Below are 27,831 nucleotides of genomic sequence, written 5' to 3'. Positions count from 1 at the left end.
GGGTAGAGCACCGCTGACCTGGCCGTTGTCCTGCAGCGCTGGGTTGCTGAACAGATATCTGACACCAAAGAAGAAGAGAAGTCCCTGGAAAATCCCCAACACAGTCCAGTATAGGAAGGGGCCCCATCGCAACATAGCGTTCTTTGCTATCTCCCTATAGGAAGAGAAAAAAATAACAGAGAGAAAAGAAAAAAAAAAATACCTGTGGTCATTACTAGTCAAAAAAGGATGCAGGAAGTTAATGGAGAAACAGATATATAGTCATATGCACAAGTCTGAGCACCCTTTGTCAAATTACATTTTGTTAAAGTTCTCAGTACAAATAAGTAAACTCTCCTCAACAGAGAACACACTTCTGCACGTTTTAATGTACAACTTTATTTGTTTAATTTTGACATATTGGTAAAAATAAAACAGAAAATGTGGCCTGTGAAAAAGGTATGGCACATTTAATATGTTAGGTTTTATTTTTTCCTTGTGTGTTAAATTCAACTGTTAAACAAAAGTTCTGCTCTAATTTTTGCATAAAATTGTCACATGTAAGTTGGTTTACTATAGAAGAGTTATTGACTTATTTTCACTTAGAAAATCAACAAAACAAGCAATTTGACCAGGGGTAATCAAACCTCTGCATACAATTGTAACTGGTCCCTGGTACGCAAAAAAAGTGGTCTTGTACATTTAACTATGCCTGTGCTGGTAACAGAACCCTCTTATTCAGATAACAGCAGAGTAAACAGTTACATCATAATAAATGCTACTAGATACTACTACTACTACTACTACTTCTACTACTTCTACCACCTATTACTATAAAGTGGATGCAGGAATCAATAAAGTGACAGTGTGAGTTGTCTTTAACTTGACCATGAAAGTCTAAATAATCTAATAATAAAGAACAGAACTGTGAATGTCACACAGACTTTACTGTCCAGTGCAGCTTAGCTTAGCCTGATTGTAGGAGAGCTGAGAGAGGACAGGGTTTTTCCTGAGACCTGCAGTTGTTTTGTCCAATGTCTGAAACCTGACACTGTAGTCTGAGGATGTTTTAAAATATACACCATAACATAGGTGGTATTTTGTAAAGATTTTATATCTGCCTGCTGCAATGACATACAGACACCGTTAGTCATCCCTCAAGTGCTCTGAAGCACAGCTCAACAGACAGGCTTCTACACCAAACTTATCTATGTTGGTGCAACAACTGTGGTTTAATGAGGAAGAAACCTTGAGAGGAATCACGGCTCAAAAGGGGAACCCATTCTCCTCTGATAGACATCAGATACCAAACAATAACAGCAGAGAATAAGGTTTGATCATCAGTATAAATATAAGACATGTAAAAAGGGAAAAATCAGAAGAAGCAATGCCTATGATTAAAAAAAATGCAGAAGTGCAAAACGTTTAAAAGTTCAGTTACGTTTACATCTCTGTTTACATCTTTCCTATGGTTTGAATGAAATCTTTTTTTTTTTATGTTCTAAACTGGCGGTAAAAGAGTTTGTACCGTCACTGGGGGTGTCACCATGGTAAGATGGTTAGCGAGCACAGGCCTACCTGTAAAGCAGTCCTTTATATTAAACAATGTTAGCAGGAAGCAGCAGAAACAACAACTAATAAAGCTGCTAAAAGAATATGCTTCACAAACTGGTAAGCTGTGCTATAAAAGAAAATATGCAGAAGGCAATGCAGTTCTCTCTCTTACCTGTAGAGGGTGGCATTGTCAAGCAGGATCTCGATGGCTATGTGCTGCTCCAGCAGGCTGTAGGCCAGGATGGGCATGGAGGTGAAGCAGATGTTGTACATCGTCAGATAGGCTGCATCGTACAGGGGCTGGGGAGGGGAGGAAGGGTAGGGATTGGGCACCCAGGGGTTAATACAACATAAAGGAGAGCCTCACACACACATACACACTCGGGAAGCCAACTCCACAGCAAGAGTGGAGACTCTCTGGCTGTGTGGCCACATGCAAATGGTCACTTTATTGATATATATACACATACAATATTGTGAAGTTAGCTAGAATTTGTATCGCTGACAGGATTCCACCCCCTTTTTAAAGCACGGTAAAGCCAAAGAAAAGAACGCAGTGGTCAGAGAAAGAACACTGGAGCCTACAGTCCTCTGAAAGTAAGTCCTGATTAAGTTCTAAGCTGTTCTAAGATTTCTACCAAGTCTAGATACACTTCAAACTGTTGTACTTGAGAAAACAAGATCATAAATAAATGTGTTTCTTTACACGCATGTTATATATATATCAGACAGCAGTCAGTGGAGGGCAAAGAGAGAGGGAGGACAGAGCAGAAGGGAAAAGCAAACGCAGGAAGTGGCAGTTGAGCTTGCTGGATAGCCTTCTCTCAGTATTGCCAGTGTCAGTACTGGCACCCACCTGCTGAGAGTAACCACAGAAGAACTGGTACAGGAACTGAGGTAAGATGAAACAAAGGTTCTGAGGATAAAGACACAAAAACAAGTGCATTAACATCTAAATAATGAGGACCAGAACAAATAAATCACAAAATCCATTTCACAATAGACTGGCATTTGTTCTTGCACACCTTGTAGAAGAAGTACTGGACGAGGTGGGCAATGCGCACATAGTAGAGGTGTCCGTGTGCCAGCAGAAGCTTCTTTAAGTGCTTGAGTTTGGGGATGGCGTAGTCACTATTCCTCACTGCTTGGCGGCCCTCTTTACCTTTTATTCCTGCATCACAGACGCATAACCACACGGTGCATTGGCACACAAAAATAAACACTACCTTTAAAAGCATCAGCTGTGAACTTCCTTCTATCGCTTTTATTTATATACCAGCAGAACGGCAAGGAAGGCAATAAAAAAAAGTATGCAGATAATTCTTATACAGCAAAGTATCTTTTACACTGTTCCCTTCAGGCAAAACATCTCATGGAGAACATCTCCATTTTGTAACAGCACTCCACCATTTCTCACAATCACATTATGTACAGGGGAGTTTAACTGTGTATTTTATTGACTGCACCATAGGGATGCTCCAAACAGCAATTTACAGGCTTTGAATACTCCTTGGTTTTTCTGATCGAGTACTAAAATACTCATGTTCAAAAAACATAAATATCAATACATCTTTTATGAAGCGCATAGAGGCCAAGGGTATAACAAAGTAGAATTATGTCAGGTTTAGTTGTAGCTTGTTTTAGTTAGTGTTTTTTATTTATCAAGTTATTTTATTTGTCTAGTCTTTTATTTGTTTAATAACAGAAAGCAGCAGAAAGGGCAAAACCCAGGCTTAGTTGAGCTCAGTCATGGCTGAGCTACAAGAAGTGGAGAACCTTTTGGAGCTATGTGCTTGCCTGAACCACCCTAGAAATGACTTGGCAAGGACCCCACTTGGCCGGAGCAGCCTGTCCTTCTGGGTCAGGTACTGATCTCAGAGGACACATTGCAAGGCAACAGGATCACTAAACATGCACTGAGCATTTTCCTAAACATCACTTAAAGTGCTCCCACATTTGATTTCTCAGGTATCTTTGCACTTCTACCTTCAACGGTCACATGGAAAGTGATGTAGGTCGTTGTGCTCTGAGGCAAGATGATATGGATGCCTGACATGAATTTATGATGTATTCAACTAAACTAGCTATGATTTATTTTTTACATTTTTCATATTTCTTTTAACTTGTAAATGCCTTCACTGATGAAATATGTTGTAGTTTAGTCTAGCTTTTCTTGTGGCTCAGGAAAAAGACAATGCTTTTGAATCAAGTATTCAGATTATTTAGGGCAGCCCTACTGTGCAATGTTTTATGTTGTGCTGTCTAACTGTATGTTTACAAATTCCTCTCGGACTGATGTGGCAATAAATTACTTGAAATTTGAAACACAGATGATGAAAGAGTTGGAAACAATTAACAAATTACTGTACATTTCATTCTCATTCAAGTCATGTAGCTGGTAACATATTGTACAGGAGAGCTTACCGATGCCCACATGTGCCTCCAGGATCATACTGACATCATTGGCCCCATCACCAATAGACAATGTGATGGGAGAACCTTTAGAGTTCTTCACCATTTTCACTATCTGCAAAGTTTAGAACAAATTAGTGATGTTTACATTCTTGTCATCATCCCTCATTACTCACTTATACACATTTAAATGAGACACAAAGTTCCCCTGCAGTGCATGCCCTGTGTGTGTGTGTATCTGGACCCTCACTGCAAGTCTGACCTGAGCCTTCTGCAATGGAGCCATGCGGCAACAGAGTACAGCAGTGCAGTTCTGGCAGATCTGCAGGAAGAGGTTCTTGTAGCGGTTGGAATTTGCATCAGGAGATGGGTTCATCACTAAAGACAATGTGGCTCCGTCTATGATGAAGCCATACTCCTGATTTGAAGTGGACCAGCTCCTGAGGGAGACACAAACCACAAGGTTAAAAGCTTTACTTTTTTTTTAATGACAATGTGTATGAGATACTGCATAGGGTGGACTTGAAGGGCCTATAACTTGGAAAAACAAATTTCCTTTTTAAATTTTATAACATGTAAACACAGTAAGACCTTCAAAACATACTATTCGTTACCAAGACCATACTGTCCATATATGGAAGCTAAGTTGCAAAAACAGCCCATTTTGAATATACTGTTCTATGATTCACAAAAATCCCAACACATTTACCGATTCAGCCTATAGCACTTCAGACCCACTCGCTCGTTTTGAGGTTATAAGGAGTGTTTCAGTCCAGACTGCTTTATGAATGAGGCATAATACAGAGCAGCCAATCAGAACAGAGGTCATACACAGATAGTCTCAAAGACACAGCAGCAAAAAGCGGTTGGTATAGTGTAGTGGGTAACACCTCTGCCTTCTACACTGTAGACTGGGGTTCAAACCCCACCTTGGTAAACACTCTACACTATACCAATAAGAGTCCTTGGGCAAGACTCCTAACACTACCTTCGCCTACCTGCGTGAAAATCACACTGTAAGTCGCTCTGGATAAGAGCGTCTGCCAAATGCCATAAATGTAAATGTAAATGTAAAAAAAAGCAGTCTGTTTAATTCTAAGGGATAAATAGAGGTTAGAAAATGATCATAAAATAATGAACCAGGACTGTTTTTGGGCACAAAAAGTTTGACTTTGGGGGAGGGGGGATACAAAAAAATGCATAGGTTATGGGCCCTTTAAACATAAAAATCACATCATGTCTTTGTCTCCTATTGCATGTTAATGGAGAAATTGCCTCGACATTAACCTATGCAAACACACAAGACATGGACACTACTGAAGAACACTATTAATGCCTAGGCCAGTGGCAGTCCAAGTTTCCAGGCAACTACATTACTTTCTCTTCTGGGAACCTAAACAACCCCAGTGGTATGACTAGACAGAATTTGTGGCATTCTTCATTTGCATGTTTTACACAAGCTACATCAAATACGACTAAATGCCCACAGTTGCTTAGAGAAACTGAACTTCATTGTGAAGTTCAGACCTCATTGTGGAATGCACAGCAGATTGGTTCATTGAGATCGCAGACCTGGTGACCCCAGCTTTGACTGGTGGTGCATCCTGCACCGCTTTCTTATGGTAGTCTAGCAGCAGCTCGTGGAGCCTCTCTTCACGCTTCCTCCCTCCATCTTCAAGGGTACGCACAGTCAGTTCCAGCAGCTCCGTGCCCCGCTGAAACAGGCGGCAGGCGTAACACGTGGACTTGGCCGTCTCCATCTTGTCTCCAGTGAGCACCCACACCTTCATCCCAGCTCCCTGCAGAGCCTCCATGGTCTCTGCAGCCTCCTCCTGCAACCTGTGGGACAGAGTGAGAGGTCAGGATGAGTAGTGTTGGGTGATATGGCCAAAAAAACCTTATCACAATATATATTTCCCCCGTAATTCGATAGAAATACATAGCAATAATTATTAGACGCAAGTAAATATGGGCAGTGTTGCCCATTTTAGTAGCCACACCCCGTTGGCAAAGTCCGTAAACAATGTTGCTGTGTTACACTGCAGAAGATGTACTGCATTTTTGTTACAATCTCTTTTTCTTCCAGGATGTTTACTTCTGTCTTCCCCTATATAAACTCAAAACTGAAAACAGCTAGCTAACTTCCTTAACTGTCACTTCCTTAACGCTCATCTGTGCTATTACAAGTAAATGGACAGCCTACCTCTCGCCTGAGTTCAGACCTTTGCTGCTTATACCAGGTTTGGAACACCATAAATAATTATTGAGAATATCTCAAACTGCATAAATCCTTTTCGGAAAAAAAAAAAAAAAAATTAACAATTACTGTTTTATTTCAGAGGCCCATCAAAATTAATAATAAATGAGTGTAAAAGCTGTGCATCACAGGACTCCAACAAGGATTTATTTTCGGTTCTGTGTATAAAACAGCTAAAATAGGACAGAGCAGTCTAAAACAGGCTAAATCGCCAACAGGAACAAACCAAAGGTTTAGTGTTTGGTGATGATTGATGGGAAGCGTTAAGGGTCAGAGTACAAAAGACAGTATAACTGGTACGTGACTACTTTGTTACAGCGTACAAGCGGCCACTGACCTGTCCTCCACTGCAGTAGCTCCAATCAGACTCATTCCTGTCTCCACCTGGTTATAAACAGCCATAAGCTTCTCCTCCCGGTCCTGCAGAGCCAGACGGGCATCCCTCAGTCCAGCGTCTGCCACAGCATACTCCTCTGGGCTGAGCTGCTTATAGGCCACACACAGGGTCCTGTAGCCATCCTAATCACATACACAAACAAGATATCTTCAGTTGAGTGGATACTTGTGCTTTTGAGTGCCTGATATTGACAAGGGGAGCAAACTATTGAAAACGTTAAAGCTAAGAGAAAAAGCCTACTGTAGCATTGCGCTCAACATGCATACGGATTCTGTCCACTTCCTCTGATCTGACTCTGGGGAAGATGGAGGAATCGGCCCCTTTGCAGAAGAGCAGAGTTTCCCCTGATTGGGTAAAAGAATGCACAAAAACATTAGGACAAAGGATCAGGGGTTAACTTATTAAAAGGTCAAAAGTGAAGTAGGCATTCACCACACATTAACTCACCTGTCTTGGTCCTGACTATGACACTCATTCTTCGTCGTACAGGGTCAAAGTTGAGCACATGAAGCAACTCATATCTGTATGATTCAATAACATTCCCCTTCTTTTTCTATCAAAAAGAAAGCACAAAGTAGGGATGCACTGATCAAATTTTTCTCTCCCTATGCTCACGGTATCAGCTGATACTGAGTACCAATCCAATATCAGTGCTCTGTTACGGGATTCAGGTTTCACAGCAGCAAAGTACAAAAAACTCTTTTTATGATTACTCAAATTTTAAAGTTCTAAATTGTTTTAGAAGTTTAATTTAATTTCATGGCTAAGAGCCTATTTGCACCTTCCTTTAACATTTCACACATTTTCACCTCTGGATATACTTGGGTCAGATTCCACTGACACTAAAACATCCCCAGTTCGGCCAGAAGAGATCTGATTTTACTTTTCACACCTAGAGGTCCATACAACACAATCTGTTTCGTTTTTTCTTTTTTTGGTGACTTTTCCCCCGTTATGATACAAGTTGATAAGCTTGATTTAGACACTTTCATCAGCCCAGCATGCAAGAAGGCTGTCAGTTTGTGGAAAACTCCAGCCTTGCATATCCTCCATCTTTTGTTTCATCATTTATTCCTTCACAGTCAGCACTTGGCAGATGCATTTCCACTCATATGATGGTGTAGTGGTAAACGCATTCTGTTTATACTTGTTTTAAATGTGGTCAACATCCGTCTTTGATCACCTCTAAACATAGTTCGAGTGATATAATCATAATCTGCTCACAACGCGTTCTTGGTGTGTTTGCACCTGGCTTTTCATGCGTTCAAATGAAAATCAAGCGTGATCCGATCACCAAAAATGCATTCTGATGCAAGGTGTAAGCAGACCCTAAGAAACAATCTGACCAATATCAAGTCCACTTAATAAAGTCAGCATCACTGCTGATAATCATCCAATATATCAGATCAGAGCATCGCTCGCACAAAGCCTTTACTATTTTTGACTTTCTCAGATCAGAACTTTATGTTTAGTACAACATTACTGCTAGAGTACATCCATTTACAGCCTTTACTCAGAGTTTCAAAAACACTGTATTTCCCTGGAGAGAGAGAGAGAGAGAACAGAACTCACATTTCAGTATCGTTCTGCCTGTTTCTTATCTTCATAGTTTTGTTTTCCAAACCCAGGAAAGTGAAGCCATGTCTGAGCAAGAAAACACAAGTGTTTATGCAGTGGATGAATCAATAGTATTACAGTATAGATTCGCAGTACAGCCAATGTCAAATCCACAGTCTGCCTGGTCTTACTTCATGGCTCCTTTGACCAGAGCGACCTCATCTGGGGAGGAGGCAATGAAGCCTCTCTCTTCAACTGGCTGGGACAGTCCAGCCGCCAGTCCGTCCACCTGGACCCCATCAATCTCATCAATCTCATCTGGCCCTGCCTCCTTCACTTGGACCGTGTGACACAAGCAGAGAGCCCGCAGGAAAAGCTCCTCTTTTTTCTGATAACCAAAAAAGAAAGAGAGAGAGATAAACAAAGAAAGAGAGAAAGAGGGAGGAAGGGAGGGAGAAAGAGCAGTAGAGGGATAAAGAGAAAGAGAGGCAGGGAGGAACATGATCAATCAAATATGAACAGAGGACATATACATGGACAAGACATGCTTCCCCCACAACAGAACAAAATGCTCCCATAAGAGTCTGTGGGTTGTGGTGCATGCTATGGGAATTGAGCCAAAAAAGCAAATACCGTATTCCGCAGAGACTCCCAGCGTCAACCAGGTGTAACACTCAGTCCTCAACATTTTCAAATATTTGGCCTCTGGCCCTCCACCCTGTTTACTAAATTCTAACAACTACTGATCCCTACAAGAGGGAGCATTCCAAAGCAGTACATCTCTGGCCTCTCTAAATTTCTTGAACTCTCAGAATGGTACACAAAACTAGGTGCCTTGGACACTAGAAGAAAAACTGAATAAAATGCACTGCTTGCAATGAACAGTGCCTAAAGGAATGCAGTAATTTAATGCAGTACTAAGATAAGGAAAGCTTTAAACGTGCACTGGATAAAGGATATGGAACCACTCACCAGGCCAGCCTTCTGCTGCAGCTTGCTGACAGGCCCATCAGTGACACAGAACCCATCCAGCTCACTCATGGAGTCTGTGTTCTTGTACTGGAAGCCATCTATACAGCACTCGATGAACTCCATGTTGTTCTGCGTCAGTGTGCCTGTCTTGTCTGTGAAGACATACTCCACCTGCAGTGATCAGAAAAGGACAAAAGGCTGCAACTTATTTCTATAAGCAATTCATCTATTCACTATTATTTGATCAATCGATTAATCGAGCCATTGCCTTCTACAGTTTTCTCTCACATTGCCTTGTCACTGCTCCAGCACTTGCACTTATGCTAACTGACGAATTGTATTTACCAAACAAAAAAAAAATTATATATATATATATATATATATATATATATATATATATATATATATATACATATATATATATATATATATATATATATATCTCAATTAAATAAAAAGAAAAATAAATAAAATAAATAAATAAAAAAAATAAAAAGACAGACATAAATGTTTAGGAGATGAGCAAAAATAAATATTGGCCTTTTTAAAGCAAAAATCATTCCTGGAAACCATGTTTACATCAATCAAACTAGAGAAATCTAGCCACTGGATATTAAATCAGCAAGTTGGATGAGGAAGAGGCAAAGACACTCTATATGCTGAGGAGGATTTGCCATCTTGTAAGAGGTCTTTTATCAAACCCCAAGAATAGCAAAGAAAAGGACGGCATTAATATTTATCTTTACACACAATGTTTTGTTAATTGCAAAGGCAAAAAAGAACAAACACAAAATCAAATGTAGCAGGTTAAGGACTGGCTGGCAGAAGAGGTGCAACATTACAATTATTGATATGACCAATCTTCAAAATATTGCATAAACAGCAAAGCGAGCATTAATATATTGAGAGAGAAAAACACAAGACCTTTCTCTTTGTTTTATATACATTCTGGTTTGGACATTGCTCTCTAGTGCACGTTTCTGTTATGTTCAAGTACACTGGCAGACATCTATGCGAATGTCTGTGCACAGCACCCCCACATGTTCACGGACATGCAGATGTTGCGACTAATAGCAACTCAAGAACCACAAGCACGTCCACCACAATCCAAGACCGCACACTCCACACACGTACAGACACAGTTTAACAGACTCTCTGACAATAAGGACGGACAATTAATCCTTGACAAAATTACTCCCCTTGCATAAATCAGTTTAACGAAGCATCACCCAATTTGGAGTTATCATCTGCCTAACCATTCGCGACTGATCTATGACCTGACATAATTCGTAGGTGCCTGACTACATTTCAACACATCTGTGCCTGCTCAAACCACTAAGTACCAGCTACAAAAAACTCCCCACTGCTGCCCACATTAGCTGTGCTAAAGTGATTCAACAGTGCTGGAGAGTGATGGCTTTCTATTTAAAAGCTACATCAGACACCTGATAGATTACATTCATTTTTCTTGAAGTGAACGGCTTGTATCAATGATGCCAACCAACATAGCAAACAACGTTAATGGTACTTCCTACATTTAAAACACATTGATCTTCTAACTTGGCTTACAAGGTCTTAACAGGTCAGCAAAATGTACAGAATGGACACTCTTGGTCTCCTCCCTGGCTTCAGGTAATAAGTAAACTAAAATAAGTAAACTAATAGACACTGTTCATTTCCTTACCCTAAGTGCTAGTAGTGCATAAAGAGAGGTGCTGGAAAGGGACCCCTGTGCCCTTATCTGAACTTCTTACCTGACCAAGCTCCTCATTGAGGTCAGATGTGTTGACCAGAGCCCCCTCTTGGATCTCCGGGTCGAAGAAGTCTCTATCCCAAGTAATAAAGAACGAACCCAGAAACTTCTGCATCTCCACGGTGACGTACATGGACACGGGAATGATGAAATTGAACAGCACCATGAAGGAGAGGAAGTCTGTAAACATCTTCAGATACTACAGAAGTAGAAAAAGAAAAAAGAAAAACAGACAGTCATCTCCCTGGAACTCACTGCTTAATCTAATCGGAAAGAGACCAAGTAGACCAGAAAAAAAGAAACACAGCTAATCATTTATAATGAGACCTGTACACTACAAACCTAGTTCCAAAGACGTTGGCACAGTATGTAACATGGAAATAAAAACAGAAAGCAGTAATTTGTAAATCCGCACCTATATTCAATCTAAAGCAGCTGAAAGACATAATATTTAATGTTTTCTCTTAACTTCATTGTTTTTTGTAAATATACTCATTCTGATGCCTGCAACATGTTTAAGACTAGCAATTTAAAACTAGGAACATTTAAAATGTTTAATAACTAAAACATTTAATAAAGAGATGATGCAGTCATGGTTGGGTTATAAAAGGAGCATCCAAGGAACACCTAGTCCTTTATGAGCAAGGATTTTCGAGGCTTGCACCTTTGGCAAAAAATGCGCATCAGCAGAAAAGTTAAGAATATAGTTCCTCAACAAGCGTTTGCAAGGATTTTTCGTATTTCATTCTTTATGGTGTGCATCACTATCAAAAGATATCTGAAAAATATCTGCAAAGCCAAAAACCATAACTGAATGCTTTCGACCCCTCATACAGCACTGTGGTTCAAAACCGCCATGCTTCAGTGATGGTTATCACTACATGGGCTCAGGAATACTTTGACAAACTGATGTCAAACACTGTTTCTCACTGCACAGCAGAAGCCATATTTCAACAATGTCAAGAAACGCTGCTGACTTCGCTGGGGTCAAACTCCTGTGAAATGGACTGACAGACAGAGGAAACATGGATTGTTACAACGTGAAACTGCTGTAATAGCGTGGCTTCGTTATATGAGAGTGCGGGTGCTAGGTTGGCCTGCCTGTCTCCTATTAAAAGCATGTAGCGCATTACAAAGAGCAATTTATGACGATGAGGGCCATATATGATCGTGCAGTTAAAGACATGTACAACTGAAGAATGGCAAAAAAAAAAATCACTTTCAATCCCCAAACACTTATTAAGTACTTTTACAGAGAAAAGTGATGAGACAGTGGTAAACATGCTCCTGTCCCAACTTCTTTGGAAAGTGCTGCAGGCACCATATTTGGAATGAGCATATATTGACAAAAAAACATAGTTCATAATATAAAACATCAAATATTGGGTTTTTGGACAGTTTGCAACTGAATACATGTCAAAAAGAATTTACATATAACTGCTTTCTGTTTTTACTGGCATTTCACGTACTGTCTCAAATTTTTGAAATTGCATTTGTATTATAATCTAAGGCAGGACAAGAATGGGCTCTGATCATTTAAGATAATTTGTTTTGAGCCAACACTTCAAACAGGAGAGTGATAATAATGATCATTAGGTCTTCTAAGGAAAGTTTTTTTTTTTAAACACTCATTTACATCAAATAAAAAAATGCATTGCTCTCACCACATAGGTGTCCTTCTCCTTCTGAGTCTTCTGGTTGTACCAAGGTTCGTCTTGCCCAAATTGGTTCTGCCAGACATACTTCAGGGTGGTGCACACCACTGCTTTGCTTATCAGGATGCATAAATAGACCAGCAGGAAGCCATTGATAGATCTGTGAAAAGAAACACCTCCGTAAAGGGCGTCTGAGACATTGCTCACTGGTTAGCTGTGAAAGACCCATAGCCTGTCACTTCCACTTACTTCTCCACGGCTGAGCGTTTTTGAGACTTGCCCTGGTAGTTGAGAGCCATCTTTGTCTCCATGCCTGTGTACACTGCTACACCTGGGAACAAGGACAACAAAAGGAGAGTGAGACCGGCACCCAGTAGTCGTCCTCATTCAATAGTTCTTTCACTTAAAAAGTAGATTGGATGTACCATAAATCTTCTTGGTGTTTTTTAAGGTTGCCCCTTTCAGAAGCAGGTTCTCTGGGCCCAAAGATCTAAATCAAAAAATAGAAGCTGTAATTTAATTATTGCACACCATCGACTATGTCCAATACTATAATGGACAGCCAGGCAGCAGACATCTGGATATAGACGACTGGGTTTTTTGGCCTAGACTGCTCTTGTAAAGGACAGGGTGTGGGGGGTTTCTTACAATACCATTACAAACTGTACCAGCGACAAATGGCAGGAACAGCATTTTCAAAAGCAGAGCCTCAAACAGGGCCAAGCTGGCTCTGCTTTAATGCTTGTTTAGAGTTATGGGTCGATGGAATAATGATCAGAAGTTAATGCAGAGGGAAAAAGAGTGAGAGCTTAAGGGACTCGCAGGCAGCATTACATGAGGCTGGCTCTGGGGAGCAGACCAAAGACAGGCTCACCTTACTGCTGAATCGTGCCCTGTCTTGTAAATATACATCCGGCCCACAAACCTACACACACAACACACAGTCAGTTAGTTGAGCAAGTAGATAAACACACAAATGCACAGCAAAGGCAATCAGTACACTTGATGTGGTCATTTGCTCGATAACATTGAAATTAGATGTTTAAACAGCAAGCTGTTTAACATAAGCGACAATCCATTCTGGACTGATGCATTTATGTGCATCAATTAGGCCCCACTCTACATTCTACCTGAACACCATTATAATGGCTCAGTGATAATATCTGTATTCCAAAGCAGTGCCACATGCAAACGAGCCTTGTAGGAAATGCACCAATTACAGGGAAGATACTCATTGGTGATGACCCAACAGTCTGGCGTATTGGCAACTGCACTTTTGAAGTTTTGGAAAGGGAACTCAGATGACATCTGGTGCTTTAGCTGCTGAGGAATTCAAAGGAGCCTCGGTGTGAAGACTGAGCAGCTGCAGTGAGCGTAATGTGACAATGGGGGGCGCAAGCAAGCTAACCTATGTGTCACAGTGCAGTGAGCAACAGAAACACGTTGCTTGTACCTGCCCATGGTATGCAACAGCTCACTGTGGCTGTTAGGATGACAGGCTATAAACACAGAGTTCTGTTGTAGCTGTAACCAAGCTGTGAAGCTTCACTTACAACACTTTTGATTTCAACTGTAAACCAAATACCTAAACCAGCACCACTAAACTCGTAATCTCTACTGAGAGAAGCTGAGTGCAACTGAACACTGAACACTCAGCTCTGGGCCTGGAGCAATGCGTGTATATACGTGCAGCAAAACACAGGATGAGTACATACTTGTAGAGGTCAGGCTGGGGCTGTTCACACTCGATGGTGGCAGAGAGAGACTGCAGGTCCTTTTCTGTATCTGACACTGTGTAGTGTGTCTGAGAGAAAAACCGAGAGAAGGAGAAAAAGAAAGAACTGAGTGTTTCAGGCCATGTTCAAAATAACACACATAAAACCACACACAGTTAGGTCAATGAAGGGCTGATGTGCTGAGAGGACAACGACGAGCGGCAGGGTGGTGACTGGATCTGGGTCGACTATTTTAAGAATCGGAGCAATTGAGAGAAACAGCCATATCTGAGCCTTCACCCTTCATTTAAACTGTAAAGTACAGTATAGGTGTTCATGCAAGCTCAGAAATGCCATGCACAGCATCAAAAATTGTCAAAAACTTTGATAAGCTCACTTTGTGGTTAGACTCCCCATCCAGGCTGGCTGTGGTGACGAAGCAAGTGTCATCGTCTCGACTGGACTGCAGCAGAATGAGGTCACAGGGAAAGGTCTCGTCCTCCACCACCTCCACTATATCACCCACCTGCAAAGAAAACGCAACAGTTATCTATCCATCAGCGCATCTGACATATCAGTACGCATCAATACACCTCAGTGACCATGAAAGACAAAATATAATAAGAGCGTCTCAAAATAGTAATGCTGCGTGCACACACTCTTTTTCTCTCGCTGTCTCTCGCTCTCTCTCTATCACATACGCGCACACACACACTCAAGTGTCCTGCTCCCAAGGGAGCTGCGGAACAGAGAGGCACTTGGAGTAGAGTGGGAGGAGAGCTTTAACCAGGCCTGAAATTTTGGTTTAAACCTGAATATAGCTTGACTGTTACAGATATACAAATGCTATTCTAAAAACTTAGGGACAAAAAGCTGTGAAGTAAACTGTACTGGAAGAGTATTAAATTGAAAACAGTACAAAAAACATGATATTTAATGTTTAACCTTATGAACATTTCTTGGTGATATCATGCTGAGATAAGCATGTACGTCACTGAAAATGACATCTAAGATGACATCTAAAAGACAATGTGTTGCTCCAAAATGTATATCTTCAGCATAAATGATGCTTTCACAGATGAGCATTAATACACCACATGACAGATGCTGACTTTTGAACTTTACACTGGTCACCATTTGGATGGCCTTGTCCTTGCCAAAAAAACACATCCATTATTTCCATAAACAATCTAAAAGACTGACTCGTAAGACCACAATACACGTTTCCTCTGTTCATTAGGCCACCTCAGATGAGCTTGAGCCTAGAGAAGTTGGCATTGTTCACATTTGTTGTCCGTACATTTGCAGATGCAGAGACAAACAGCGTTTATTGACAACAGTTTGTCAAAGTATTCCGAAATCCACATGGTGATATCCAGCACAAAAACATGTTGGTTTTTAATGCAATGCCTTTTGAGGGATCAGTGGTCAGAGGCATTCAGTTGTTTCTGAATTGTTCAGCTTTCTGTGCACAGAGCTTTCTCCAGATACCCTGAATCTTCTGATTATCTGAAACACTGGGGAGAATGAATTATCTAAAATCCTTGCAAATGCTCATGGCAGGGCCTAATCCATCCTTGCTCTTAAAGGTGTAAGCTTTACCTGAATATTTCTCTCTTACACTCAAGCAAGACTGAATCACCTGTGAAAAATGCATGAACAGCTGGGTCTTGTGTGGTAAACTCAAAATGGGAGTGGATACCTTGATTTTTTCACTCTCCTTGCGTATCGACCGTCCATCCTCCAGCACTATCACTGGGTACTTATTCACCTCGTTGTCCGCTTTATGCCGCAGCCAGTCCTCATAACCCTGCAGAGAGCGAGACAGGAAGAGAGATGGTTATGTTTGTGCTTGTGTGTAGTATTAGGTGTGATGAGTGCAGCATGCACTATTTGGATTGCTTAGTCAAATCAGGCGTAAACACAAAGCCTGTATTAATGATACAGAAAATGGAGAAGCAGGTATAGCTTGTAACATGGACCCTGCCACATACACAGAGCTATAGCTGCAGAAAAGGGGGCCAGCAGCACTGAGAGTGGGCCCGGGTTAATATTGTCTCTCCTTGTGTCCCACTTCAAAGTTCTGCTGAGGCCAGAGCCCCTCTCACTATGTGGCCCACATATTTCTGGAAGGAAGTCCACCCTGTATTGTGCTTCTCTCCCCGAGAGCTCTCAGCACTCCAGCGAAAAAAGTCAATCCTAAAACAATACATCTAAAGCCGCGACAGGGCCACTGTGTTCAGACAGAGCTCTGTACCATTTGTTTTCTGTATGAAAGAATCGCACGCTGTTCGGCTGTAGCCGCTGACAGTTTTAGAATAGGATTCACCACTGACTACACAGAAGCAGTTAAGTAGTGACAGAAACCAATAGGACCTGCAGTATATCAAAACTCATTCTAAACTACTTTCCAAGAACGCTTCCTGGTTTCAAGTCTGCAATCTTTAAAATTGAGAGACAGTGGCTGAGCTGTGATAGGAAGTAAGTCTTTATTAGGAAACGTGCATTAAAACACAGACCTAGAAAGCACTGAAACACCAGGAAAACTAAATCCATGCTTTCTTTTTAAGCAGGTTAATGTTGCACTTGGGTACACAATAATCATGTACAAAATATGTCCTGTGAATAACTTTACAATTGCCAACTGGCAATGTATTTCGCCAAAATTCTCTTCTTTTGATAAAACACTGGGAAGTCTTACTTTTGGGTAGCACTTCCTTACCAATCATAATGCTGATATGCCTTTCCCTGTCCACACAGCTTTAACAAATCTGTGATCCTCCATGGTCTCTTTCTGTTCAGTGAAACTTACTGAGAGAAGGACAAGCAAAGGCAAACCTAGCAAGCATAACTGACCTATCAAGCCAGCTCGTATCTCTGTCCATCATCCATTTCTTTGTTCATCTCTCTGTCCGTTTGTTTGTTTGTTCTTCTGCTTGTCCAGTCATTTGTTTGTCCATTCATTTCTTTATTAACTCGCGCTGTTTAGTTCAGCTTTAGACTGGGAGTTTGGGACTCAGGGCTATCAATCATAGGTGGGTAATTGTCTCGAAAGCACGTCATAACGTCTATAAATATTTGATAAGCATCACGCAGATAAACAATATTAACATCATTTTGTAGATCAATTGGAGCTCTGTATGGTACAGCAAAAAGGTCATTGTTCTACCTGGAAGTTTTTGGCATTTTTTTTTACCCTAATTCCCATTACCACAGTGTATCTACTTATATTTTTCTGATTACTGATATTTATCTCCTTTTTTTTCCTTTTTAATTAAAAAAATGTATTGCTTTCATGGATGGATCTCTTTTTTTTCTTTAATGATTTCATCTTTACTGTAAGGACTTGAACCAAAAAGCAAAATGTTATGTGGCACAAGTTAAATAAAAATAATAAAAAAATAGGATGCCAATATGTTGCAGAAGTAAGAATTTTACTATTTTTAAAATAAAAATATATTTTAAAATTAGCTTTAAAATACTTAGTCCTACAAATTCATATTTAACCTCTGTGTTTCTGACAATTTGGTCACTGAAATTTGAAAACTTGTGAGAACAACCCAGGAGCTGATCAGCTTTTTTAAGCCATGCATTACTTCTCGTATTTTTTTTGTTTAAACTTTGCTGGATGTTTACTGTTACATTAAATTTTAATATTACACAAATGTTTCTTGTAATAATTTACACTGTGTTACATGGGACTTCAAAGTAGCTTTCTAAAGTATTACAATTCTCGCAAAGGCAAATCTGAAATGCTTTCTGAGTGAAACTGGCCTTTAAGGTGAGTAGAGAGAAAAGATGTTCAGCTCTGGTCCTTAAGGGACTTAGTCCAGCACAGTTTGGTGACTTTCCTGCTGATTCAATTAGTTACCAGGTTCAACAGGTGTGTTTGTGCAGGGTGATCACCAAACTGTGTTGATCACTGGCCCTCCAAAAGCAGAAGTGGACATCCCTGTGATAGAGGATAGTGAAAGAGTGAGTAGTAGATGGGTGGAACACAGAAAATATGTTGGAAGAGAGCACAAAGAGTGTCATGCTCACTAACCTGTTTGATGGCCGTCACTGTGATGACAAAAAACAAGGGTAAGCCACTGGTCACAGGGCTTGTTGGGGTGTCCACAATAACCTGCGAAAAGTCACATGCTAATTCATAGCTGGCTGTGTAACTGAGTACTGAGTCCACCTACATTTTACAATGAGCAAGCTAGCACTTCAGAAAGGAATACATTTCTTTTCTTTTGCCTTTTCTTTGCACTCCCCCACATGCTGTTCATTACTCAACTTCACCACAGCTGACTGCTGCCTAGGCCTTCAGCATCTCAAAATTGCATGCTGTGTACTACAATTGGAGCTTAAATGAGTATTCACAGGCACTTTCCATAACCTTACTGTAAGGTCAGCTGCCGGCTGTGTAAGATACAGGAGATACACTGAGTATGTGTGTGAATGTGTAAAGAGGCTGGGTGTGATCAACGCCACCATGAGGTGTGAACATGAAACAGTTTGTCAGCCTGTTCTCACACCACACAACAGCTATAGACAAAACACGCAACATATGGACGTATACATGCACTCTATTTTGGGCCGGACCAGAACAGACTAGAGATTTTGACTAAACTGCATAATTTTATAATCTGATATTTGATTAACATCATGTTAATGAACAGATATTTGGTTAACAGTGAGAAAAAAAAAATGTGCGCAAGTCAGAGACCACCCTTCATTCAGTTAATTTGCAGTAAAGTTATTCATTTTCAGTGTCAGAAAAAAAAAAGCTTTTCAGTATTTAGATAGTAACACTTGTGGATTTTTCAAATTTGAAACAAGAGTAGAGCTTGATTTTCTCACATTTCTCAAATAAGAAAGTACTGTTAATGTGATGGTGACAGTTGTTGGGAGTATAAATATTTCTAGCTTTTATTTATTATTATTATTTTTTTTTTACTTGTGTACCCTTTCCTTATGCAAGGGAGTTATATATCTGTCTCTTTTCAGATACATCTTCTGAAAAAAGAATACCTTGCAATTAATGGCTGTTGTGATGGGAAATAAAATGAACAAAAGTTGCTTTCTAATTTTTGCACAATAATACATCATCAGAATTGGGTAGTACTGGAATACATGTAAAGTCGTTAGGTAATCAGGTGACTTGTAGATTTTCTCCATGACTTTCTGTGATGCAACGTCACAAACACTCAAAAAATGACTTCAGTATTTGAGCACAGGCGTCTGGAATGGTTAACTAAGTATTATAACTGCACACTCCTTGTTCGTGCCAGAGCCAGAACAGTAGGGAAGAAGAACAGAAGACAGTGGGAGTTCAGGGTCGAAAGCTCATTCTGCAGCTCCTTATTCCAGCTCACAGAGCAAATGATCCCCAGGAACCTGCCCCAGCCTCCACCCCCCCCACAACAACCCCCACACTTGTGCAAGCACACACGCACACAAAATTAAAATAGCCCTTTAATTTGCATTCCCCAGTTTCAGGGCATGTAATCCCAAACAACCGCCCCCTGTGCCACTCTCACTGCACTCTAATGCTCTGTAGTATTGGCTGTTCTCAAGCAGTCACAAGACTGATTTTCTGATTTGCTCAACACCTGTGCAACGAGTTGTTGATTCAGGCACACAAACGCAGTGCTGCTAGCAGGGGGTTCTCAGGGAACAAGCTCCGGCAAGCAAAGACATGTACACACACACTAAAAGCAGCTTTCAGATTCAGAGGTTTGTGCTGATGTCATAAACACATCAGCCAAAGAGAGAGAAAGGCCTTTTCCAGCGCTTTCATGCGCCTAGGCTCTGAGGGAGTCACCCAGCTCCTGGAGCTCTAAGAACCCCCCATATGGCAGGTGTCTGCTGACAGCTGCATAGTGGCACCACTGTCAAAAGCATTCTTACTGAGACAGAGAGATAAGAGAAAAAGCAAAGGGCTTTTCCTATGAGTCAGCACTGCTGCTCAGCTTACAGGGTCAGAAGAAACTGTGTACTTTAAACCTTTCATAAAGGTGACAAAAAGACAAAAGGAAAAAAAAAAGAGAAGAGAATTGAAAGGCAGAAAAAGGAAAACACAGTGAGAAGGGAAGCCTCCTAATGTGGCCTGTGTGCTTTATTAAACGTTTCTACCAGACGCACACCCCAGCACTACCTAACCTTCAGCCATTGGTCGGACTGTGTTCAGCAGAAAGCGCTCTAAACTGCCCCCCGGCCATGCAGGTGATGAATGCTGCAGAACAGCAGCGCAGCAGAACGTCGTTTTTCGATCTAATAAATTGATAAAGGCCCATCTGGAGGTAGCCAGCTGCGGCGCCCTGTACGATTAAAGATATTAAGAGAGCAGTTGCGGAAAAGTGCTGAGGACAGAAAGTCCCACGGTCTCCTCCACTTAACTACTGTCTCTCTCTTTCATAAACACACACCCACACACACACACACACACACACACACACACACATGCACATTCACACAGACTGCATGGTGGTTCACATCAAAAGAATAAATTACATAAAAGTTTAGTGGTTTCTTACAGTGTACATTTTATTTAAATGAATTTTTAGTTACTTTCTACTTAACTCAATCCTAAAACACGTTACTCTGTGAGCTTGAAATAAGTGAAGTTATGACATCTTTCTTCATTAAATAGAACTGCGTGACCTCTAAGTGTGCAGTTTAGGCAACACTTAAACATACTACTTCATGTGGCCTTTTTGTGCATTGCACTTTGAGTAAACAGCACAACACATGTAAACAGGTGCTAAGCATGAGCTAAACAGAGCTATGCAGTGGTCCAATCACCCACAATAAGGACGCCACAAAACGCCTCTCAACTTATAACTGCCTTCTCCACTGGATTACTAAACAGTCTAAGAACTGTTTGCTGAACTCGTCTTGAATCTAACAGCATTTTGTGACAGACACCAAAAAAGCTCTGAAAATGAAAGTGAACAGATCTCTGCGCAAGTCCTTAAGGATCCTTAAGGATATTTGTGAGGAGACTGGATATAAGATAATCCACTTCCATAAGAAGTGGAAAGCAAAGGTAAAAACTGTTCAAAGGAGTTCAAAAAGTACTGAGATATATTGATTAGATAAACAGTCTAAAGCATTCATCTTTAAAGAGACAGAATACCAAACTTTTTTTCTGATGCTAAATAAAAATTGACTGAAATATAAATATAAAAAATATAAACTGACTGAAAATTATATACATGAAAGTGGTCTGTGATTTTTGTACATTACTGTATATGATAATGTCACCTGAACCAGCCTGCATCTCGGCCCTAAGCCTTTCTTAAAGCAAAGCCTCTGCTTTCTTGGACACAAAACATATTCATTATGATGAACAAACAGAGCATAAATCAGGACCGCAAACCAAGCTCATTTTTGTAACATTTTTAAGGATTTTTAAGTTTTAAGAACAGTTCTCACTTCTAAAAAAACAGCTCTAGCCACTCTTCTATAAATCATGTTTATATTACAGCATAGTCGTATTCTCATTCTTAGATTTTACACACTTTTACTGATTTAAAAAGTCTAAAAATGCATTCAAAATGGCACAAACTGAGCTCAGCACTAAACCAATCCTAGTTAAAGCAAAAGTCCATTTTTATGTCATATAGTGCATACGTGACATGGAACATCCTAAATTACATGAGATAAAGTCAGTAATTAAACAGTAACAGACAATACAGAAGGGTGGCAAGCAAAAAGATTTACTAGTCTCACTGCAGGCTATTGTATTCTATTAGTTAAATGATCTATGTCGCTGCTGTGAGATGTTACTTATATTTATTTTTTTCATGTGGGTTGTGGGATTATATGCACCACGAATGTAATGATTACAATTGATTACATATCACATATACTACACAATTATATCTGTAATATTAGACATACTGACATTAGAGATGGCATAACTGTATTAATGGGTACTGGCATTATGCTGATATCAGCAGAAAATGCTGGACTGGACATCAGAGGGGGGAAAAGAATTGCTCTCATTCAATATATCCTGAAACAGCAGAGGATATTTATCCTTGATTCCATTATTATATTTAGTGGTTAAGTATTTAACAGATTTTACAGTCAGTTTATTGTCAAATCAGTGAGCATGATTAACGCCACATGTACTTTTCCCCCATTTTTTCTTTTTAATGTCTTGTTTGTCTCAATTAAGACAAAGGAACTGAAAAAGTATGATCTTGGGATCACTATGAAATTCAAAGTATTGGATCTGTATTTAAACATTTTTAAATGATGCTCAGACGCAGTTCTGTTGTTATCTGTGTATTTCGTATTGTGGTGTAGAAGAGTGTTTGGGTATGTTACTCTAGTACTTAAGATGCTCAAAAAGATCTCAAAAATAAGTCCTCAATTAAAAATAGTTTACTTTCAAGCTAAGTAGTCCTAAGTTGTCTATACCTGCAACTTTCCATGATCTGTAATGCCCCAAAAAAACAAACTTACACCTAATAGACAACACATGGCATACTTGCCTTTGTCTAACAGGTGCTCACAGCAATATATAACCTCTCTGACCCCTTCTATTGACAGACCGACATTCTCCTTTTCTCTCTACAATTACAGACGCTTCCACTGCTTCCAGTCTCTCTTGCTCTCTCTTGGTCTCTCTCTCTCTCTCTGACACGCACACACGCACACACACGCACACACACGCACACACATGCACACACATGCACACACATGCACACACATGCACACACGCACACAACGAACATTCTAGTAAGATCGATGTCAGAGTGTGCATGGGAAAGACAGAGATCCCCCAGTCTCCCTCCTCCTCCGCTCCTCTCCTCCCTCACTCACTCCCATCCCTCTATTCCCATCAGGACCCAGCAAAGGCATGCAGAGCTATTTTTAGCCAAGTAGAGCTTTTTTATCAGCCAGTGTCTATTTGTGGCTCTACAGAACTACAGAGGGCTTCCTAGCTGCTGACGTCAGCAGAGCTGCGCTGCAGGGGCGTATGGAGAGAGGAAGAGAGAGAGAGGGGAGAGGGAGAAAGGGGGGAGAGGACTGGGGAGACAGGGGAGAGGGAAAGTGATGGAGCCACTGAGAAGGATGCGCATTGTCAGAGGCAGAGAGAGGGAAAGGGAAAAACAAAGGAGAGAAAGAAGAGAGAGACGGAGAGAGGGAAACAGAGAGAGGAAAAAAGAGAGTGAGAGAGATAGAGACACAGAGACAGAGTGAGACAGCGAGAGAGGGAGAGAGAGAGAGAAAAAAGAGTGAGAGGCAGAGAGAGAAGGAGTGAGCTGTGTGAGTGAGACAGATGTGGTTCGGGTTTTGATGATGCGTTTGCAGGGAGAGTCTCTGAGCTGAATTGAGCAGCTCTATTTTGGGGTCTAAAATGCGAGTATGGTCTCTGAGTGACGGGCGCTTTGCGTAGGTATGTGTGTGTGTGTGTCTCCCTCCCTCATGGCACTTTTATAGCAGCAGGCTGTGCGGGGAGAACTGGGCACTAAGGATAAGGAGCCCCTCCAGAGGGAAGCAGGATTAGTGGAGACATGCCAGCCACATGCCAGCAGTGGGCAAACAGCGTCCGCCCCCAGAACAACACGCGCGCGCGCGCACACACACACACACACACACACACTCATGCACAAAATACAGAATAACACATTAAGTCACACAGGCAAAACAAAGCATAAACCCACATAAACATAAGTAAACAAATACTTGTGTTCTCACACAGGCTCTGTGAACCTTTACACACACACATATACACACACATACAAAGCAGCACAGCTCAAGAGAATCCCAGCTTCGCATGTACTGATTAACAATGTTTGTCTAATGAACCTGTGATTCAATGTATTTATTTATTTTAATGTATTAAAATAAGTAAACTAAAGGTAAATGCGTCAATGTAAGATAACTAGTTAATTTTGAGCTGTAGTTATTACCTGAGGCTTTATTCCTTTGTTCCATTAGTGGTATCTATTAGTGATACTGGTAATAAATATGATTGTGCAGCCCTTTCTCATATATTAACAGTTCTAGCAATACAAGCTTTGCTAAACTGGTACTGCAGAAAGTTGCAATATTCAAATGAGTTCTCAAACAAATCACATTTTTTTTTTAATTGTGAGTTGAGTGCCCTGTCTAATCATAATGAGTCTTCTGTGGCTGTTTTGCTGAGTTAATTCAGGGGTAGACATTGCCTAATTCTATGGGTAACCACCACAGCAACCACAACAGAAATATCATCATTAATGTAAAGTTCTCCACAGGAGTTTCCTTTTTCAAAACAAACGCCAACTGCTTTTGGTACTGAAGCATGCTTATTAATTGTAAATACAATGTATATACACAGTAAACATGTTTCTGTTATTTTGGCCAAAAAATTCTTAATGTTGGCCCAAGATTAACTGGATCAGCAACATATCAAACAAAACAAGCAATATGCAGCAAAGTAATTGCAAATGGGCTTTTTGTGTGCATTGTACAGTCCTAACCTAACCTAATCATCCACATGCACACCCAGCCACACACTTTCACCCAGGGCTGTCTGCTGTCAGTGACTGAGTGCAACATTTTGCCATGGCCTGTACATGTATGGTGTGAAACAGCAGAGGTAGATGCATCTCCCTCCTCTCTCCCCTCTACCATCAGATGAAGACATAGCAGGCTTCAGGCAGTCAGTAACAGGATAAACGACGGCACACAGACACACCTTTCCACAGAAGATACATAAACAAACGCTTACCTGCACCAGGAATATAATAAGGAAATAAAAATTGGCGATTCTTCTGAACTGCTCAAACAGGTTCTTTGGCAGAAAGTTCCATACAGTGTACTGTGGAGACAAAAACAGGTGATGCAACAGTTATAAAACAAATTAATAATCTTACTCTGCCAGTAAACAGCTAAGAGCCTTAGGAGTTGCTAATATGTCTTATGAAAAAGCAGCTTTTCAAAGCTAAGGAGGCAGAGTGCAGTATTGTGGGTGAAAGCCCACAGGCTTGACAAAAAAAGCTAGAGGAAGGATTAAAATACATTCAATATTCATCAGCTCCTCTTTTAGCCTATTTATTTGTGAGCGAATGTAGACGAGCGCAGAAACTTTAGGGTGTTCTGGAGCACCCGTGGCTTGAGGAGGCAACCCTCCAGTTCTGCAGGTATTCCACTGATTTGGATTAGGGACTTATCTCCTTAATTCGGCTAGCTCTGAAAGGAGAGCCGATTACCTTATCCGGTCAGCGGCAGCTCCCCATTTTCATCTCTCTTTTTAAAGTGAGGCCTGATGGCTAATAGTGAGGGTAAGGGAAAAGCCACCCTTCTGCCATACAGGCTCGAAGCTGAATGGCCGGACAATGCCTTGCACACCCGGCACACTAAACACACTGCATGTAGTGCAAGATAAGCAGGGGAGCTTACAATACTAAAAGACTAAGTACAGTACTACAGGCGGGGCAAAAGAGAAGAAAAACGGGGTGAAAGAGAAAAAACTAGTGCTGGATGATATATCATATACAAAACAATACTGATTTGCAGTTTTAGTGGCATTAACAGACACAAATTTGGATGCTCCAGCTTGTTTTGAAAGAACAGCTAAAAACTACATAAAACTAAAAACAGCAAACAGTAAATTTCTTTTCTGGAAGCGTGCAGTCAGGTTCATGTTTACAATACTGTATAAAAATATTTTTCAGTGTAATTTGAAAAAATAACGCAAAACAGAACAACACAATTAAATCAACTTATAAAGACCTCTGTTTCTGTAGCTCATCATTCATCCTTAATTCTATTTTGCACTTTGTAGCTGGTTTCTGAATTTCACTGTTTTGGTATCTAACAAAGGCAGCTCACAGTTATAAATTTGCTAAGCTTACAGCTCTACTCTGCCAGTTATCACCATGAGCTGATTTGTCTTTCCTTGTCTTGTATAATAAATCATTTTTAAGGCTGTCAAATTTTTGTCAGTTTGGGTAGGGGGGTGGGGGTTTATACTGATTTATACACAAGGATCGAGGTTCGGCCTATCCTCAAATTTGCTGTGCTCACCCAAAACGGCAAACCTGGGTGTAGCACTGTCAGATTTTTCACCAGGCTGCACTTGATAGGCACAGATTGAAAAGCTAACAACTACACAGTGAAAATAGGTGAGAATACGTTTTCTTTGCTCTCTGACACACGTGTGCTGCATTCAGTTTGTGCATCACACCACCCTTGTTGGTTTCCTGGTGCTACTGGTTCCGCCCTACTGATCTACAACACACATGGACTGGCAGTGACTAGCAGAGCTCTCTTATTTTAATCAGTGGGAAAAAAGTAGTAATAAGAAACTTCATGAGCATTCAGATTCATCAGTAATGCGTTTTGTAAAAAAGGTGCAAGAAATGTCAATTTGGACATGACAGCGTGACAATGGACTGAATTGAGTCTCATAGCCAATGCGTGAGAGTTGGCAGCCCTGATGTTTTGCCCAATAGAACACAACAAAACAGAGGCCAAAAAGAAACCACTGCAAATAAGCAGTGCTAACACTGTGCAACCAGCAAAACAGAATGGTCCCTTCATGTCTGTGCTCGATGGTGTGCTGCCTGCCCCATGCGGCTGGTATAAAAGGCTACACTGAGAGTACTGGATAGTACTGCAAGTGTCAGTCAGTGGTGCAGTTGTCTCTTCAGGTCTACAATGCTCCTTTATTGATTTTATAACAATTATTTGAGCTGATCAAGTTCATTTTTGATTCGTCTCAGGGATGGAGCTGCATGTGGTTCACGGTTTTTGCATTTTTTCATATCACAAGACAATGTCATACCCCTATTCATTTTTATAAGAGTATATTTACCTCAGCTAGGGGTGGGAAAAAAGTGAAGAGAACTAACAAGAACTCACAGCACAGGACTCTAGATGAGAAGCTACAGTAAGGATAAAGCAATGTTAGCAATGCAATGATCTAAACAGAGAAAAAAGAAAAAGACACAGGAGGACAGTTGATGGTTTTCTATAGAATAACAGCTGCCTGCCGTCCTTGTATGAACTTCAGCTGTTGTGGCAGTAGCAGAATGCCTGCAGTGGAGAAGAGAGAGAAAAACGCAGGATGGTGCAGAGGAAGAATGCAGAGAGGAAGGAGTGAGATGATGGAAGCCAGATGCATGAGTAAGGGTAAACATCACAGCGCTGGTAATTAAAGTGTGTTTACACCGTAACACCAGAGTGGGATTGATCATGCGATTCCACAGCAGGATCATGGGGTAGCTCTATAAACACCCCCCTTTTCCTTCTCTCTCTTTCTTTCTCCATCTCTTAGTCTTTCCCGCTCTCCCTCTCTCCTCTGCACCACCCTTCTCTGGTGTATCGAGCACGCCTCCACTGTCAGCTGGGGGAGATTTAGGAAGTCCGATCAGGCTGAGGGGACAGATTGAATCACCCTCTCCGCTTGCCCATTAATTGCAAGGGTGTATTTCTCTGGCACCCCGGCCGTGTGCCTGACAGAAAAATAAGCGGCCTCCGTTGAAAGGAGACAGGGAAAGCTGCTGATGGGAGGGGTGGAGTGAGACAAGAGGATGGAAAAGAAAGATTTATTCAAACCATTGTAAATGTGTGTGTGTGGACATGGG

General features: G+C 40.9%; 1 protein-coding gene across 5 annotated transcripts in view; it reads right to left on the bottom strand.

Moving 5' to 3' along the window:
* The window catches only part of atp11c (ATPase phospholipid transporting 11C), a 61,779-nt gene that overhangs the window by 11,164 nt on the left and 22,784 nt on the right, over nucleotides 1–27,831 (bottom strand). For 4 of the 5 annotated variants that reach the window (XM_036569088.1, XM_036569089.1, XM_036569090.1 and 1 more), the window contains exons 3-25: nucleotides 24,972–25,061; nucleotides 18,297–18,377; nucleotides 15,954–16,061; nucleotides 14,649–14,777; nucleotides 14,252–14,340; nucleotides 13,411–13,461; nucleotides 12,962–13,026; nucleotides 12,786–12,867; nucleotides 12,546–12,696; nucleotides 10,883–11,080; nucleotides 9,129–9,299; nucleotides 8,348–8,544; nucleotides 8,172–8,243; nucleotides 7,047–7,120; nucleotides 6,840–6,943; nucleotides 6,540–6,721; nucleotides 5,473–5,784; nucleotides 4,208–4,385; nucleotides 3,958–4,060; nucleotides 2,559–2,704; nucleotides 2,390–2,449; nucleotides 1,706–1,833; nucleotides 19–154 (exon numbers count right to left, since the gene is read on the bottom strand). In XM_036569088.1, the coding sequence (XP_036424981.1) occupies nucleotides 19–154; nucleotides 1,706–1,833; nucleotides 2,390–2,449; nucleotides 2,559–2,704; nucleotides 3,958–4,060; nucleotides 4,208–4,385; nucleotides 5,473–5,784; nucleotides 6,540–6,721; nucleotides 6,840–6,943; nucleotides 7,047–7,120; nucleotides 8,172–8,243; nucleotides 8,348–8,544; nucleotides 9,129–9,299; nucleotides 10,883–11,080; nucleotides 12,546–12,696; nucleotides 12,786–12,867; nucleotides 12,962–13,026; nucleotides 13,411–13,461; nucleotides 14,252–14,340; nucleotides 14,649–14,777; nucleotides 15,954–16,061; nucleotides 18,297–18,377; nucleotides 24,972–25,061 (2,907 nt within the window). The remainder of the gene's footprint in view (nucleotides 1–18; nucleotides 155–1,705; nucleotides 1,834–2,389; nucleotides 2,450–2,558; nucleotides 2,705–3,957; nucleotides 4,061–4,207; nucleotides 4,386–5,472; nucleotides 5,785–6,539; nucleotides 6,722–6,839; nucleotides 6,944–7,046; nucleotides 7,121–8,171; nucleotides 8,244–8,347; nucleotides 8,545–9,128; nucleotides 9,300–10,882; nucleotides 11,081–12,545; nucleotides 12,697–12,785; nucleotides 12,868–12,961; nucleotides 13,027–13,410; nucleotides 13,462–14,251; nucleotides 14,341–14,648; nucleotides 14,778–15,953; nucleotides 16,062–18,296; nucleotides 18,378–24,971; nucleotides 25,062–27,831) is intronic. The other variant, XM_036569091.1, reaches the window with a different exon arrangement.

The sequence above is a fragment of the Colossoma macropomum genome, unplaced genomic scaffold, assembly GCF_904425465.1.
Source record: "Colossoma macropomum unplaced genomic scaffold, Colossoma_macropomum, whole genome shotgun sequence".
In the NCBI taxonomy this organism is placed as follows: domain Eukaryota; kingdom Metazoa; phylum Chordata; class Actinopteri; order Characiformes; family Serrasalmidae; genus Colossoma; species Colossoma macropomum.
This window is presented reverse-complemented; position numbering and strand designations above follow the sequence as displayed.